The 18,371-nt window shown below is 47.4% G+C and overlaps 1 protein-coding gene across 4 annotated transcripts in view; it reads right to left on the bottom strand.

The window, feature by feature from the left end:
• Window positions 1-1,701, bottom strand: part of POC1B (POC1 centriolar protein B) — a 125,533-nt gene extending 123,832 nt beyond the window's left edge. For 2 of the 4 annotated variants that reach the window (XM_060195507.1, XM_007516206.3), the window contains exons 1-2: window positions 1,332-1,518; window positions 1,005-1,089 (exon numbers count right to left, since the gene is read on the bottom strand). In XM_060195507.1, the coding sequence (XP_060051490.1) occupies window positions 1,005-1,089; window positions 1,332-1,346 (100 nt within the window). In that variant the 5' untranslated portion in view covers window positions 1,347-1,518. Of the gene's footprint in view, window positions 1-1,004; window positions 1,090-1,331; window positions 1,520-1,600 lie in introns of those variants that run through there. The other 2 variants (XM_060195508.1, XM_060195509.1) reach the window with 2 other exon arrangements.
• Window positions 1,702-18,371: the final 16,670 nt, after the last annotated feature.

The following is an 18,371-nucleotide window of genomic DNA, read 5'->3' on the forward strand; positions in this document are numbered from 1 at the left end:
CGGGGCAGAGAGGGGAGCTGGGTGCGGGGCAGAGAGGGAGCTGGGTGCGGGGCAGAGAGGGGAGCTGGGTGCGGGGCAGAGCAGGAGCTGGGTGCTGGGAGCAGAGTGGGAGCTGGGTGTGGGGCAGAGCGGGGAGCTGGGCACAGGTTGCAGAGTGGGAGCTGGGTGCGGGGATCTGGGTGTGGGGATCTGGGTGCCGGGAGCAGAGTAGGGTACACAATACAGGCTGCGGGTGCAGGGGGCACACTGTGGAGTGCAGGGAGTGTGCGGGGTGCAAGGTGATTGGTGCAAGGTGAGGGGTTCAGGCCCCAGGGGATCAGGCTGCAGAGAAGCAGGTGCAGGATGCAGGGTGCTTGGTGCAGTGTGCACGGTGTGGGGTGCGGGGTGCATGGTGTTGGGTGCATGGTGCTAAGTGCATGGTCTGGGTGTGGGGTGCCTGGCGCTGAGGGCATGGTGTGGGGTGCATGGTGCTGAGTGCCTGGTCTGGGTGCGGGGTGCATGGTGCTGAGTGCATGGTGCGGGATGCCTGCTGTGGGGTGCATGGTACAGAGTGCATGTTGCATGGTGGGTGTGCATGGATGGTGCTGAGTGCACTGTGCGGTGTGCAGGATGCATGGTGCATGGTGTGAGCTGCAGGGTGCGGGGTACATGGCGCACAGGAAGGAGTGCAGGCTGAGGGGTGCGGGGTGCACGTGCACGGTGCGGGTTGCATGGTGCCAGGTGCGGGATGCAGGGTGCCAGGGCGGGTTGCAGGGTGCCAGGTGCGGGATGCAGGGTGCCAGGGCGGGTTGCAGGGTGCCAGGTGCGGGATGCAGGGTGCCAGGGCGGGTTGCAGGGTGCCAGGTGCGGGATGCAGGGTGCCAGGGCGGGTTGCAGGGTGCCAGGTGCGGGATGCATGGTGCCAGGTGCGGGATGCAGGGTGCCAGGGGCGGGGTGCACGGCGCGTGGTGCGGGGCTCGCTCTGGGGGCGTCTCCGGGCGCCGGGTCCCCCCGCGGCCACTCACCGAGCTGTTTGCCGACGGGGCTGAAGTCCACGGAGGTGACGGCGGCCTTGTGGCCCTTGAAGTAGCGCTCCAGCACCGGGTCCTCCTGGAAGGGAAGGGGTCGCGTCTGGGGCCCGCCGGGTCTCCGGCTCTCCCTGACCCCTGACCTCCGACCCGCCGCCTCCCCGGGGGTCCCAGCTGTTGGGGGGGGGGGTCGGGGCTTTTCCCAACACCTCCGGGGAGACCCTGCCGCCGGGAAGCCCGGGGGGGGGTCGCGGGGAGCGTCAGGAAACCGGGGCGCTGAGGCGGAGCAACGGACGGCTCCCCCCTCCCCGAGCCCGTGCTTACCGGGGCAGAGGCCATGGACGGCAGGGGTCCGCGCCGGCCTCCAGCGGCTGGGAGGGCCTGGGGGGAAGGGGGGACCGTGCGGCTCCCGGAACCGTCGGCCACAGCGGCGGCGCCCCCCGGTCACTACAACAACGGCCCGCGCTCAGGCTGCGCAGCCGAACTCCGAGCGCACCCACCCCCGCCGGTTCTTCCGCGGGCGGGAAGTTCCTTAGACTAGAGCCTCTCCCCCCCCCCCCCCCCCCCCGCCTCCCCGGGTCAAGGGTGAGTACCCGCGAAAACCAACACGGGATAACGGCCCGCCCCGGCCCAGGTGGAAGAAGCAGAAGAAGGGTGATCACCCCGGGAGCAAAGAGATTGAATGGGAAGGCGTCTGCGATCGATGCAGTCGGGGATCGATGACACCTTAAAGGGACAGGAGCCCGCGAGTTTCGAGCTGCTGGGGAGGCCAATGGCCGGCCTGGGAAGGGAACTTGGATGGGGAGGTTGCGGAGGGGCGGGGTCGGGGGCGAGACGTATTGCTACCGCTTGATAAATGCAAAGAAAGCAAAATGGTGGAGTCCAAGTGTAATTATAGTTTATCACCATCAAACACACAAAAACCGTCGGGATATAAATACCAACGCTGGGTTAAGATGTAAAAAGAAGAAGAAGAAGAAGGGGTAGATAGCATAATGGTTATCCAAAGAGATTCTCAAGCCCGAGGCTTTGAAGTCCCAGGTTCAATCCCCAAGTACCACCATAAACCAGAGCTGAGCAGTGCTCTGGTTAAAAAAAAAATAAGAAGAAGAAGAGGAAGAGGAGGAGGAAGAAGAAGAAAGAAAGAAAGAAATGGTTGAGGAGGAAGAAGAAGAAGAGAGAAAGAAATGAACAACTGAATTTAGAGCAGCAAAGCTATTAGGCAGCATGTGTAAAGTCTGTGCAGATACTTAAGGAAACATCTGTGTTTGTTTTGCCTGTGGACGCACAGTATCTATAACTTGGTCCACCACAGGTTTCCTTGCACATAGTATCTGTTCAGCAACCCTGCGAAGCTGGTAGAGTTACAGAAGGCCGCTCCTGGGTACAAAGTATACACTGTGCGCCTAGATGCCTTAGGTCTCTGGGCCCAAGATGACACAGAAGACAGCTGGTCCACTCTGAAGTCACTATCCTTTATTATTATTATTATTAACTATTTATTTTTAAAGATTTTTTTAAATTCATGAGTGAAGACAGGCAGAGAGAAAAAAAAATCAGAAGAAAAAGTCAGCTATTTATGGATGAAGATAGGCAGAAAGAAAGAACCAAGAGTACATGTGCTGTCAGGGATTGAACTCAGGAGCTCATGCTTGAGAGTCCAATGCTTTACCCAGTGGGCCACCCTCCCAGAAATGACATTTCTCTCTTTTCATAACCCTGCTTTCAAGCCTGAAGGCCTCAGCTGTATGTTCCATATAGGATAAAAGCATTTTTGGTAAAGATGAAAGAGTTACTGGATGGCCTCATATGCATATGGGGGAATCTAGCAAACTGAAACACATAAACTTGCCAAAAAAAAACTCACCAAAACAAACAACAACAAAATCCAGAAGCAAATAGTCTTTAGAACTTTCTAAGAAAAGATTAGTGACAGCATACAGTGGCTTAAGAGACTGCAGGCAGCAAAGTGCATGTTCTGCGCAGACGAAATGATCCATTGTTATTTTTGTCTCATTTTGGTTTTCAGATGGAATTTGTACAGCACACCTTCATTTCAAGTTCTGTTAACAGAAAGGGGAAAAAAAGAGGAAAGAAAAAATAGAAAAAAGAAGGTTCTGTTACTAGTCTCATGACCCTTGTATACGTACCAGTTAAGTAGAGAGGATAGCTTTGGATTCCAGTTATTAGTTTAAATCAAGTGTAGATTGGAGCATCTGCTGTATGTTTGACTCTGAAAGACACAGAAATGACACCTTTTCCCTACACTTGAGAAAGCAACAGATGTAGATTCCTAAGCCTTCTGTTTTAGTATAATTAGTATTGATTTCGTGCAGGCTCTGCATCTGTGGGTGGAATCTGGGGTCCTGCAGCCAGAAACCCTTTAGGCGATGGTTCTGGGAGTCTCAGCTGTGCACACTGTGAGGGAGACACTGCGTCCGTCTATGAGCTGGTGTGTCAAGGGTGTTGAGACCAGCAGTCTGCCAATGAATTGACAGGAGTGTACATTTTGCTATTTAATCTAGGTTTGACATTCTTCCTCTTCCTCCTCCTCTTCTCCTTTTCCTCCTTCTCCTCCACTTCCTCCTCCTCCTCCTTCTCCTTCTCCTTCTCGTCCTCCTTTTTTATGAGAGTGAGAAACCAGATCACTGTTCTATCATCTGTAGTGCTAGTAGATAGAACCCAGGGCCTCAGATATACAAAACAAGTGCGATACCACTGAGCATCCTACCCAGTTTCTTAGGTTTAACTTTAAAAAAAAAATGAACAAACAAAACCTAACATACTTTAAAATAATGTTGGTGGGAATAGTCCCAAAGTGGAAATTATGTAGCCAACATATGAGTCGATAAGGAAAATGTGATGTGTATCCAATTCAGTCATAAAAGGAATGAAATTCAAACACATGTCACATCACAAATGGACTCCAGAAACTTTATGCCAAATGAATCAGCCAAATGCAAAGGAACATGTCTAGTATGATTCTATTTTATGAACTACCGCAAATAGGTGAACTCAGACAGAAAGGAGCATACAGGATACTGGAGTCTTGACTAAGACAGGATAGGAAGGTAGTTTCAGTGTGAACCTATGAAGTTTTGTAAACAGATAGTGGTCATGGTTGCACAACGTAGTAGGGGGCATTAAGTAATATTCAGTAGTGTCCGATCACAGGGAGTTAGGAAACGGTTCCCATGTGTCTACAGCTGCCCTGTGAGCCATTTTATTTCTCCAGTAAAAGGATTCTGGGGAGGGACCAGGTGGTGGTGCACCTGGTTAAGCGCACACATTACAGTGTGCAGGGACCCAGGTTCAAGGCCCTGGTCCCCACCTGCAAGGGGAAAGCTTCATGACTGATGAAGCAGGGCTGAAGGTATCTCTCTGTCTCTCTCCCTCTCTCCTCTTCCCTCTCAATTTCTCTCTGTCTCTATCCAGTAATTAAATAAATAAAATATGAAAAAAGATTCTGGGGAAAATGGTTGAATGGTAAATTTCATATTCAGTATATTTGACCATATTAAAAACTAATTCTGGAGGTTCTGAGGAGTAGCCAAGATAGAAGCATTTCTGTAACACTGTCTACATCAGAGTAACAATAAAAGGGAAAAGCTGGAAGATGTAAAAACTAAGTCAAAAGAAAAGAGAATTTAGGGAGCAGGGCGGTAGCACAGTGGATTAAGCGCACATGGTGCAAAGCAAGAGCGCCCATGAAAGAATCCCAGTTCAAGCCCCTGGTTCCCCACCTGCAGGGGGTCACTTTGCAATCAGTGAAGCAGGTCTGCAGGAGTCTGTCTTTCTCTCTCCATTTCTGTCTTCCCCTCCTCTCTCCATTTCTCTCTGTCCTATCCAACAATAACAGTAGTTATGACAACAATAACAACTACAACAAGGGCAACAAAATGGGGAAAATGGACTCCAGGAGAAGTGGATTTGTAGTGCTGGCACTGAGTTCCAGTGATAGCCCTGTGGAAAAAAAAAAAGAGAGAATTTAAGGACAGATTTGTCTCTAAGGCTTTTAGCAAAAATATTAATCTTTTCTCAAATATGGAAAAATGCACTTTTGGGCTGGGCAGTGGCACACCTGGTTGAGCGCACATGTTGCAATGCACAAGGACCAGAGTTCCAGTCCCTGGTCCCCACCTGTAGGGGGAATGCTTTGCGAGTGGTGAAGCAGGGCTGCAGGTATCTCTCTGCCTCCACCATCTCTACTGCCCCCTTCCCTCTTGATTTCTGGCTGTCTCTATCCAAAAAATAAATAAAAGATTTTTTAAAAATTTAAAAAAGAAAAATGCACTTTTGATTGAGTAGAAAAAGAAAATTAGCCACTATCCTCTCACCTTTAAAAAAAAAAAAGCATCTTATACCCTATGACATTCTCACTTCTCATCAGGAACCCCGATAAGTTAACGTCCAAGTTTTGATATTTGATCCTCAGAATAGGCTTCTTCGATAGACACTACTATTGCCCTTTCCATTTTACAGACGAGGAAACACATTGACATGCAGAGACGGATTCTTGCTCCAAGCAGACAACTAACAGAATGGCAAAGCACTTATAGGCACCTTTCCTAACTCATTCAGTATGATGACTTGCACAGCTGCGGTCAGTAATTGTATGTATAGATGTGTGAGTGTGCGTGCACACTCCAGAATGTCTTCTGCACTGTGCTTTAATAAGTATTTCCTTTTGCCTCCAGGATTATTGCTGGGGCTCAGTGCCTGCACTACAAATCTACTGCTCCTGGAAGCCATTTTTTCCATTTTATTACATGGGACAGAGAGAAATTTGGAGGGGAAGGGAGGGGAAGATAGGGCAAGAGAAAGATAGACACCTGCAGACGTGTGAAATGTCCTCCCTACAGGTGGGGAGCCGGTGGCTTGAACTGGCACCCTAACCCAGTGGACTATCACCCAGTCCCCCTAGTAAGTATTGGTAACAATAATTCTGCCTTTATTCCTGCTCCACACTCCTCATTTATTACTCCAGAGTCTCCCCTGATTGTTCCCCCATTTTATTTTGTTCCCATCTTGCCATCCCTCGCCTTTGTAAACAGCAAAAGCTCAGCGCTGGACATTTAAAAATGTAACCTCAAGCCTGCTTGAGCTCATGCTACTCACTACTAGTTACGGTAACTATTTGCCAAATTGGCTGATTTACTGCTCAGAATGGGAACCCCCAATACTTAAAAAAATCTACAAGGTATCACTGGATACTAGGTCCCATGGAAAGCAAAGTAATCCTTGTCTCTCCTTTCTCAGCTCTACTTCAAATCAGAAATCAGATTTATCCACTTGAATTTGGAGATTGAGAGCACTGATATAGCCCACAGGCGCCATCTACTGTTCATGTTCATATATGACACCTGAAGTGAAAATAACCATCTAGAATGGTAGCTCTCTTTCAGATACAATTGCTCTTACGTCTAGGGGAGCACATAGGAGAAAAAAAAAGTATCAGATCTGTTTGAACAGTTAAAAGTATTAACTTTAGGGAGTCGGAAGGTAGTGAAGTGGGTTAAGCGCATGTGGTGCGAAGCACAAGGACCTGTGAAAGGATCCCAGTTCAAACCCCCAGCTCCCCACCTGCAGGGAAGTTGCTTCACAGGAGCTGAAACAGGTCTGCAGATGTCTGTCTTTCTCTCCCCCTCTCTGTCTTCCCCTCCTCTCTCCATTTCTCTCTGTCCTATCTAACAACTATGGCATCAATAACAACAATAAAAAGGGCAACAAAAAGGAAAATAAATAAATTTAATAATAATAATAATAGAAAGTATTAACTTTAAAAAAAATCAAACTGTGAACAACTTCTTTTAACTAGCATTCAGTCTCCTATCAGTTCTATTTTCACAATAGATTTTTTTTAAATCAGTAAATCCTTTGTTTTGTTATCTTTATTTATTTACTGGATAGAGACAGCCAGAAATTGAAATGGGGGAGATACAGAAGGAGAGAGACAAGAGAGACATTTGCAGCCCTGCTTCACCACTTGTGAAGCTTTTCCCCTGCAGCTGGGGACAGGGGCCTTGAACCCAAGTTCTTGCACATTGTAACATCTGCGCTCAGCCAGGTACGCCACCACCCAGCCCCATAGATTTGTATGTCCTTTCGACCGGAGCCAACCTGGGCTGCTGCTTACTTACTCATCGATGCAGGAGAGGAACCGGGAACTCTTGGCTGAGCGGGAACGCAATGCAAATAATGCCTTTTATTGATCAGAGAAAATGCCTTTATATCTTCTGAGAGGGAAGTGGCAGGTCAGAAAAGGAAATGGCTAGGAGAGGGGGTGTCAAGCTTCCATCTAACCAGTGGGGATTAAACCAATACCCTGCAGGCAGGGCGGGTCTCAGGCAAAACAATGATTATGTAAATAGACCACAACCTTAAGCAATGCAGCCCGGAGCAGGGGGAGCTGGTGTAATGCCCAACAGCGCTGCAAGTGTTTCTCTATCTCTCCCTCTTTCCTTCTCCCTCTCCCTCTCCCCTCCCTCTCTCTCCTTCCTCTCTCCTTTCTCCCATCCTGTAGGCCTGCTGTGAAGACGTTAGACCATCCCCCAGGCTCAGCTTGCTGGTCACAGTTGACAGGTGTGTTTCCTGGCTGACTGACTGCTCTGAAGGCAGAGAGGGTAGAGATCCTGGGTTGCCTTGGGTACAGTCCTCCAGTGAGCCATGGGCAGGGGAGCCTGAGTGTCCCTCCAGGACCACATGGCAGGAGGGAGAGAGAGAGGGAGAGATGACACACTGCAGCCCAGGGAACCTGGAGAGATGCCATAAACTTTGTAGGAGAATGGATGCCAGGAGCTGAAAAGGAAAAACAAGACTGGTACTCACAGCATTGCCCATATTGCTGGGCCCACAGATGAGTGTCCTCACGGAGCTTCTCCTGGTAGAACCCCCCTCAGTGGCCCCCTTCCCACCTCCCATAACAGTGCTGTCTGGGTTCAAACCAGGGGAGAGTTGGCCCTGAACATTTAAAGACAGGAAACTCTCACCAGTTTGCTTGGGAGTGTCTGTACAAGTGAGATCTGCCTGTTCTTTTTTTTTTTTTTTTTTTTTTTGCCTCCAGGGTTGCCTTGGGGCTCGGTGCCAGCACCACGAATCCACGGCTCCTGGAGGCTATTTTCCCCATTTTGTTGCCCTTGTTGTGGCTGTTTCTGTTATTGTTCTTATAGCTGTTGTTGTTGGATAGGACGGAAAGAAATAGAGAGAGGAGGGGAAGACAGAGGGGGAGAGAAAGACAGACACCTGCAGACCTACTTCACCACCTGTGAAGTGACTCCCCCCCAACTAAGGTGGGGAGCCGGGGGCTCAAAACAGGGATCCTTACACTGGTCCTTGTGCTTTGCACCATGTGCGCTTAACCTGCTACGCTACCGCCCAGCACCCGACTTGCCTGGTTTTATAGCTCTCCCCCTCCCCTGCTTTAATCCACAAGAAGCCAGAAAACTCTGAGTAAATGACAAGAGGAGGGTCACTATTCCTTTCTTCCATCCATCCATCCATCCATCCATCCATCCATCCATCCATCCTCCCTTCCTTCCTCCTCCCTCCCTTCCTTCCTTTCTTCTTTCTTCCTTCCTTCCTTTTGCCACCAGGGTTTTGACGGGGGGCTTAGTGTCTGCATGACTCCACTCCCAGCCCAGGGAAGCCGAAGACAGACCTCTGAGTGAATGGGAGAAGGGGAAATGAGAGAGGAAAGTCAGCAGCCCCTGTTTTGTTTTCTTTGTGAGTCCATTTATTCTGCCACCAGGGCTATGGCTGGCACTCCATGTCGGCAGGACTCCACCATTCCCAAGCAAAGAGAGATCAAGAGGAGGAGCTAGAGAGAGAGAGAGAGAGAGAGAGAGAGAGAGAGAGGGAGAGGAAAACACCTGCAGCACTGCTCCGTCACTCGAACAGCTTCCTTTCTACAGATGAGGGTTGGGAGCTGAAACTCAGGTCCTAGAACATGGTAGCTTATGTGCTGTATTGAGTGAGCCACTCAGTGACCTATCTTAAATGGGGAAATTGAATTGTTTCTTTCCCCTAACCCTACTGCACTTTTATTATTGTTGTTGTTATTGTCTTTATTCGTTTATTGGATAGAGACAGTCAGAAATCAAGAGAGAAGGAGAAGATAGAGAAGGAGAGACAGAGAGACACCTGCAGCCCTGCTTCACCGCTCACAAAGCTTTCCCCCTACAGGTGGGACCAGGGGCTGGAACCTGGGTCCTTGTGCATTGTAGCTTGTAACCAGGTGTGCCACCACCCAGCCCCTCAGATCTCACTCTTATCAATGGCCAAGACAGTCATTTAAATCTTGCCCTAACTTTGCTTATTGTGTCTTTCCTGGTAAGCTTCCTAACCTTTTATCCTTAACTCATTATCCTGCAATAAAAGAATAGCAAAATTTGTAGGCAGGCTATTTGGGAATCACAGAGAAACAACATGTAGGGTCCATACAGTAAGGCAGAGGAGACAGCACAGTGGTTTAGCAAATGATTTTTCATGCCGGAGATGCTGAAGTCCCAGGTTCAATCCTGATCACTGCCATAAACTGGAGCTAAGCACTGATCTAGTCATAACAAACAAGAAAAATAAGCCATTAGATAGAAACTATAGTGGGTTCCAAGGAGGGACAGAGGTTGGGGGCTGGAGGTAGGAATTCATATAGACAGAAAAGGACTGACGTCATGGAAGGTCATAGCAAATGAAAGAGCCACAGAGCATTAACTGTCAGGTGGGAGGGCCACATAGTCACATGGTCAAGTCTGTGGGGTCACGAAGTAAAAAGAATATGAAGATCCTTTTGGTCAATCCTTGCAGACAGGAGCATCTTACTCTCGGTGGCTTCTTGAAACAGTGCTTTGGCCCAGTTACAGGGTCAGATTCAGTTTCAAGAGGACTGCTGGGAAATTGTGCAGATGCAGTCACAGCTGCCATGTTGTGCCCTCAGGGCATTGTCAATTCCCCAGGATAGTTGGAGTGCTCTGTTTACTCCTCCCCCTTCCCATTATCCTATCCCCAAGTGCCTTGTTTCCTAGCCAATCACGCCCTGACTTTCTCCTATAAAAGCCCTTCTTCTTCTGCCCCTCACTCTCTTGCCCGCTTTTCACCACAGTGAACTGAAGGGTGCTGCGCTTAATGGGAGGCGGCCATTTTGCTAGCTCCACGTGGCCCGAACTGCTGGGCTCTCACCCAACTCTGAGGTGCCTGCGTGAATAAAGAATTGTATTCCCTCTTTGGCCCGATCTCCCCTCTCTCTCCTCTGCGTTGCAGCCTGACAGAGGACAGTAGAGGCTGCATGCCGGCACCCCCATGAAGCGACTCCCCTGCAGGTGGGAGCCAGGGGCTCGAACTGGGATCCTTATGCTAGTCCTTGTGCTTTGCACCATGTGCACTTAACCCACTGTGCTACCGCCCAACCCCCCCCAAATACTTTTTTTTAAGTTAAAAAAAATGTGGATAGTGAAGTAGTTTTTTTCTGTGACTCTTGATTCTTTTTTCCCTTTTTTGTGGGGGGGGGGGGTTGTCATCACTGGAACTTCACTACTGCGGGATGACTTTTTATCTAGAAAGACAGAAACAGACAGAGGAAGAAACCACAGTACCATCAGTGCAGTAAGGGCTGTGCTCGAACCTGGGCTGTGCTCAAGACACAGGAGCACACTATTCGAATGAACCACCTTGCTGGACTTATTTCATTAGGGTTCCAGTGATGTCACCTTTTCACAAGCCAAAAGCTGTATGTCAGGGTGGTTGAAGGAGGGGCTTCTAGGTGAGTTTCTTAGTTTTCCCTGGGTCTCTCCTGTGTTACACAGAAGATACACATATCATTTGCCTGTGTTTGTTTTTCCATTACACAAAGGGGGGAGATGGTGTGTCTAAGTCAAGAACTTAGAAGGGTAAAGGGAAAATTATTTTCCCATCCCTTCGCCTCTCTACCAAATGTTCATCCAGAAACAGAGGAGGAAGTCGTGTCTTGGATGGAAGCAGAGAAAATCAAAGGTGTTTGGGAATTGGGCCCTAGGAATCTGTGCTTTTTTTGGTTAACACGAATGCCACAGATATTTGTAGTTTGCACCACTGAAAACTCATCTCAGACTTCCCAGTGGCTCTCTTGATTCTGCCTTCTTTCCTTGTCCAGTTCTTTCTCAGCTTGGCATTCTTCCTAGCTTCCAAGAGTTGTCTGTCCAGGAAGATGTAACTACAGGCTCCCTGTTCTCTTCTGAAAGGGAGCGTGTCACTTCCTGAGCCAAAGGACAGAGTCTCCTCAATTTCCTGCTGTGTAGAACGTGGACAGCCAGGGAAATAGCATGTGCTGGTGTGATTTGGCGTGTATCGATTAATCCAATCACCAGAGTTTGTGTGTTTGTCTATTTGCCACCTGAATGATTACTGGGGCACAATGCCTCTATATAGGTGTTTGGTTTTTTTTTTTTTAAATTTCAAGAGAGGGTGAGAGATGGAGAGAGATCCAGAGAAAGAAGAGATACCTGCAACACAGTGCCATAGCTCATGAAACTAACCTCCCTCCCCACAATGTGAGCACTAGGAGGTTAATCCTAGGTCCTTGTGCATAGTAACATATGTCCTCTATTGGTGTTGTTTTCGATGGGTTATGTTGTTTTCGCCGGGCTGGCCTCACAGGCGGGTAACAGACGACCAGGGACTCATGGTTGAGCTGTAGGCAGTATCTCTTTATTCATGCAGGACGCAGCACAATTTAAGCCGAGCTAAGCTAAACTCAAGTACAGTACTCTAAAACTCACAATGCTGTCTTTATATATACTTCCCAAGTAGGGTGGAAACAGGATGTGACATAGAGAGGGTGGAGAGAAAAGTGACTGGTGAAAATCAGGGTGTGATAAAGAAGGGATCAGGGTGTGACAAGGAGGGGGGGTGGAGCAAAAACATATCATGAAACAGTGGGGATTGAACCAATGCCCTGGAGGGAGGTGCTTGTTAACAGCGGTTATGTAAATAGAATGCAGTGGTTATGTAAATAGAATAGTGTTAAGCAGGGGGGATTTAAACCTAATGAAACAGAAGGGGTCTCATGCATACCAACATACTGGGTTATCCACCACCCCAGTGGAGTATTTTTAAAAAGGGATCCTCCACAGACAGTGGTGAGAAGATAAAGCCAATCAAAGTGCAAGGTGGTTCACGCATGCAGCAGAAGAGAAACTGCAGGGCTGCCGACGGGGGGGGGGGGGGGGTGTGTGCAAAACTGGACAGCAGAGCAGGGCTCAGTAGGTGACATGTTCTCTGGGTCTTGGCCTTTAAAGAGGAAAGGAGGTTAGGGTTGGGTCGGAGCCAACGTGGGAAGGTTGGACGAGGGCTTGGGCATGGACTAAGGACACTGCAGAAGGACGGATCAGTATGTGAACCGGAAGCACTTGGCAGCATGGTAACATTCTGGAAACACCATGCTGTCAACTTGTGGGTGACTGGGGAGGCAGTGCAGAGATGAGTCTGTCGAGCCAAAGAATCTGAACGTTGTCCGAATAGAACTTGGCAGGAGCTTGATTGCTTCACTCAAATAAAATAATAGAGGAGATCTTGGAAGAGAGGTGTTTGCAAAGGCAAGGGCAGGGCTAGAGGGAGTGATTGCTGATTGTGTGTGCTTTGAGGGCAGCAGCAGATAGGAGTTAGTTCCATTCCAGGGCGAAGAGGAGGAGCGGATGGAGCCAGCACAAAAGACCAGATTGTGTAGAGTCTGTGTCATGACACGAGCTTTTGGCCCATGGGAGAGGCTCTGGAGGGCAGTGATCGGGACAATCAGTACACAGACTCCCCCCCTCAATTTTTGCTGGTGATTGAATAATGATTAACAAGACTGTAAGGTAGCAGGGGTGTAATTCAATATGGTTCCCACCACCAGAGTTTCATGTCCCATCTCCTCCACTGGAGACAGCTTTATTCTTTATCCCTTTGGGAGTATGGGCCAGAATTCTTTATGGGGTGCAGAAAGTGGGAGTTCTGGCTTCTGTAATTGCTTCTCCATTGCACATGGGCATTGGCAGGTGGATCCATACCCCCAGCCTGTCTCTGTTTTTCCCTAGTGGGGAAGGTGAGGTTTTAGGACACTCTGAGTACACAGACTTTTCTTCCATATGGTCCAGCATCTTGGGGAACCCACAGCACAGGGGAAGGAATAAAGAGAGAATCCACAGGAACCATCAGAGTACCTAGCATATAAGGAGGGACAAAGGTTTGAAAGAAACAATTTCTTATGTCATTCTTTAGGTACTGAGAAGTCATGGACACTTTCAGAAATTAGGAATGCACTTGGCCTCTAGAGGGCGCTCAAGCATTTGTCTCCATCCATTCGGTTACTGGAGGAACCTTCAAGATGCAGAAGGGGCAGAGGCAAATAGCACAATGGTTATGCAAAGAAACTTTCGTGCCTGAGGCTCCAAAGTCCCAAATTGAATCTCCCGCATCATTGTAGTCAACCCCTGGACTGGCACCCACATCTCACTGCTCTAACCCTCTGCTCTAGTTTTCTCCCATGCTGCTGGCTTAGACGGGTGGGTCAAAAGCTGCCCTAGCTTAGAAGACCTGACAAAACCAGGACAGGGTTCAGGTAAAAGACCTGAAGATAGAGGAATTCTTCTGCTAGGGGTTGATGTATAGGTGTATATATATTATTTATTTATTTATTATTGGATAGAACAGGGAGAAACTGACAGGAGAGGAGGAGATACAGAGAGAGAAAAGAGACAGAGAGACACCTGTAGCCCTGCTTTACCACTCAAAAAGCTTTCCTGCTGGGGCCCTAATCAGGGAGTCCTGAGATTCCCAAACAGACATGATGGGCCTAGACCTCGAATAAATCTCCATTGTTATCGGTCATTCCTATCAGGAACAACACAAAAGACCCCTTTGTGGGCTCCTATAGGACCTTGCCCTCAACTTGGATCAACAATGGTAGAGAATGTTCCATCCTCTGAAGGGAAGATGGACAACATACTCTATGCTACACCTGAGGAAGATGGGTCCTGATATTGGGGCAGCTTGGAATGTTCCTGCTTATGACCACAGAATGTGAGCTCAGATCTACAGAGATGCAGAGGTCACATAGGCTCCTAAGCTGAATATGGGTCCCAGCTCACATCAAATCGATGGGGTTTACAGTCAACAATATTTATACACCTTTTCTATATTTGGGAGCTACTCTCTTCCCTGATCCAGCTTTCTGGTCCTTCTTCCAGCCATGACATCATCTCCCCAGACAATAACTTGGATCCACCTGCATATCAGATTTCAGGCTCAGACAGAAAAAAAAAAAAAAAAAAAAAACTAGTTTAGCCACAGGCACTTTGGAATTTAACTAAAATATGCCTACTACCTATCTACAAAACAGAGGACCCCCCCCAACTCTTCATCTGCACTATTCCAGCCTTTATGTCCATAATTGTTCAACAATTTATTTGGCTTTGTACGTTAACTATCTTGTCAACCACCAGGTTCTAGATGCCAGCATGATGCTGACCAGACTCCCTGGACAGACAACCCCACCAATGTGCCTTGGAGCTCCACTTCCCCAGAGCCCTTCCCCACTAGGGAAAGAGAGAGGTAGGCTGGGAGTATGGATCCACCTGTCAACACCCATGTTCAGCGGGGAAGCAATTACAGAAGCCAGACCTTCCACCTTCTGCATCCCACAATGACCCTGGGTCCATGCTCCCAGAGGGATAGAGAAGGGGAAAGCTATCAGGGGAGGGGGTGGGATATGGAGATTAGGTGGTGGGAATTGTGTGACGTTGTACCCCTCTTATCCTAGGGTTTAGTCAATGTTTCCTTTTTATAAATAAAAAATACTACAACAACAATAAAATAAAAAAAGAGAAAAAAAAAAGAAGAAAGAAAGCTTTCTCCCCGCAGTTGAGGTCCAGGAGCTTGAACCTGGGTCCTTGCTTACACAGTAATGTGTGCAGTTAACCAGTTGTACTGCTGCGTGGTTCCAGAAGTTGTCGTCTTTTCCTTCTTTCTCTTCTTCTCTTCCCCCTCCTCCTCCTTTTCTTTCAATTAATTTATTTTTTAAAAATTTCTTTCTCGAGGGACTAATGGTTTACAGTCAACAGTAAAATACAATAGTTTGCACATGTGTAACATTTCTCAGTTTTCCACATAACAATTCATCCCCCTCTAGGTCCTCCTCCTCTGTCATCATGTTCCCAGACCTGGACCCTTCCCTCCAGCTCCAGAGTCTTTTACTTTGGTGCAATACACCAACAGGAGTTGTCTTCTATGAATGCTTTTCAGAACACTTAGTGGCTGAGCCCTGGCTACCTACCAAGCTCTGAGCCCTGTGTCAGATGCTCAGGCTAAGGTCCAACCACCCACCCACCACAGCACAGAATAGCACAGCACCCAAGACATTCCAAAGCCTGCCTGAGCTCACTGAAGTTCCAAGTCTCCTACAGGTAATCTGTGGGACTCCAGACGTGTCACACAAGTCACTTGACTCTGCTTCCTCATCTCTGCAATATAGATGAGAGATAAATGCAGAGCACTTAGAGCAGTGTCAATCTGTCATTTATATTACAAAGGTAAGATCTGTTATTTGCCTTTTAAGTTTTGGGTTTTTTTTAAGATTTATTTATTTATTTGGGAGCCAGGCAATGATGCACCCATTTAAGTGTATGTAGTACTAAGCGCAAGGATCTGGGTTCGAGCCCCTGGACTCTCCACCTGCAGGGGGACACTTCACAAGTGGTGTAGCAGGTCTGCAGAGGTCTCTCTTTCTCTTTCCCTCTCTATCTCCCTCTCCTCTCTCAATTTCTCTCTATCCTATCCAATAAAATGGGAAAAAATGACCACCAGGAACAGTGGATTCACAGTGCTAGCACCGAGCTCCAGCAATAGCCCCGGAAGAAAAAAAAAAAAAAGATTTCCTTATCTATGATAAAAGAAGAGAGGAAAGAAAATGAATCAAAAGCATTACTCGGGCACTTGTGGTCTTGAGGATCGAACTTGGGACCTCAATACAGGTTATCATGTATAAGGATCTGGGTTCAAGTCACCTGCCACCACATGGGAGTTCCCTGCAAGAGGGAGGGGATCACAAAAGTTGGAGCAGTGTCTTCTCATGCCTGTAAGTTCAGCACTTTAACCACTGCACTTGCCGGGCTATTTGTTTGTTCATTTATTTGTCTGTCTGTTTATGAACAAGAGAAATCAGTGACACACAGCTCTGGTATACCCAGTGCTAGGGAATCAAAAGTGAGGCCTCTGGCTTCCCAGTCCTCTACTCAGCCACTGAGCAATCTCCCCAGCCCTGAGGACATTTTAAAAACAAATAGTGAACCATGCACTGTGGCCAGAAGAACTTGCTGTTGGTCAGTTTGAGCCTGTGAACATAGGTTGCACTCTGCCCTGTTGGATACCCCAGCCTCCTGGCATATTCCTCCTTTCTCACCACAGTGGACTATGAGCTCTGTTCTTTCTCTGCTATCTTCCCTGCTTGCTCCAACAGAGAGGGGGCCAGGCAGTGGCGCAATAGTTTAAACACACATAGTGTGAAGCACAAAGAATGGTGCAAGGATCCTGGCTTGAGCCCCCGGCTCCCCACCTGCAGGGGGGTTGCTTCACAGGCAGTGAAGCAGGTCTGCGGGTCTCTGTCTTTCTCTCTCTCTCTCTCTGTCTTCCCCTTCTCTCTCTATTTCTCTCTGTCCTGTCCAGCAACAATAGTAGCAATAATGAAAACAATAACAGTAACAATAATGGAAAAAAGATGGCCTCCAGGAGCAGTGGATTCATTGTGCAGGCACCGAGCCCAGCGATAACCCTGGAGACAGAAAGAAAGAAAGAGAGAGAGAGAAAGAAAAGAAAAAAGAAAAGAGGGAGTCGGGTGGTAGCATAGTGGGTTAAGCCCATGTGGCGCAAAGCACAAGGACTGGCAAGGGGATCCCGGTTTGAGCCCCAGGCTCCCCACCTAGTTTATCTATCTCTTCATTTAGCTCCCTTATGTCTTTACTGATTTTCTTCTTGGATGATCTGTCAAGTTGAGAGAGTGGGGTGTTGAAGTCCCCTACTATGATTGTGTTACTGTTTATATATTGCTGTAGCTCTTTCAGTAGAAGTTTGATGTATTTAGATGGCTTCTCATTGGGTGCATAGATATTAATAATTGTTAAGTCCTCTTGATTGACTGATCCTCTGAGCATTAAGTAGTGTCCATTCCTATCTTTTTTAATCTTATCTATTTTAAAGTCTATCATGTCAGATATGAGAATAGCTGTTCCTGCCCTTTTTTGTGGGCCATTGGCTTGAATGATAGTTTTCCATACTTTCACTTTAAGTCTGTGTTTGTCTTGTTGCGTTAGGTGAGTTTCCTGTAGACAACATATTGTTGGGTTGTGTTTTCTGATCCATCTTCCTACTCTGTGTCTTTTAATAGGTGAATTCAGGCCATTGACATTTATTGATATCAAAGATTGAAGATATTTTAATGCCATTCTTGTAGAGTTTTAGAGTGTTTTGATATATGTTCTATTTGTGGTGGTCTGGTTGTTTATAGGAAACCTTTCAGAACTTCTTTCAAGGCAGGCTTGGTGATGGTTGCTTCCTTCAACTGTTGCTTGTCTGAGAAGGTTTTGATGCTTCCATCTAGTCTGAATGACAGTCTAGCAGGATATAGTATTCTTGGCTGAAAGCCTTTCTCATTGAGCACTCGATAGATATCTTGCCATTCTCTTCTGGCCTGTAGTGTTTGTATGGAGAAGTCTGCTGCTAATCTTATGGGTTTTCCTTTGTAGGTGACTCTTTGTTTTTCTCTTGCAGCCTTGAGGATCCTTTCTTTATCCTTATTCCTTTCCAATCTAAGTATGACATGTCTTGGTGTCTTTAGGTCTGGGTTAATTCTGTTTGGGACCCTCTGGGCTTCTTGAATCTTTATGTCTTTGGTGTTCTAGACTAGAGAAATTTTCAGCTATTATGGCCTGGAGAACGCTTTCTTCCTCCCCTTCTCTTTCTTCCTCTGGTAAGCCAATAATGCGTATATGTTTCTTTTGAAGTCATCCCATAGGACTCTGTTGTTGTTTTCAGCATCTCTTAATCTCTTTTTGAGATCTCTTACTTCTTTTTTAGTTGTCTCTAATTCATCCTCAATCTTGCTAATTCTGTCTTCAGCCTCATTGATTCTATTCTCTCTGCCCTCTACTGCTTTCTGGAGTTCATCTATTTTGTTGCCCTGCTCTGATACTGTTTTAGCTTGTTCAGCTAGTTGCCTTCTTAGCTCAGCAATTTCAGCTTTCAGCTCTCTAATAACCATGAGATTATTAGAATTTTCTTCCATATTCTCATTTGTTGTTCCTGCACTTCTGATTACAATTTTTTCAAATTCTTTACTCACTCCTGTTATTATTTCCTTAGCTA

This window comes from Erinaceus europaeus, chromosome 7 (assembly GCF_950295315.1).
Source record: "Erinaceus europaeus chromosome 7, mEriEur2.1, whole genome shotgun sequence".
Classification (NCBI taxonomy): Eukaryota; Metazoa; Chordata; class Mammalia; order Eulipotyphla; family Erinaceidae; genus Erinaceus; species Erinaceus europaeus.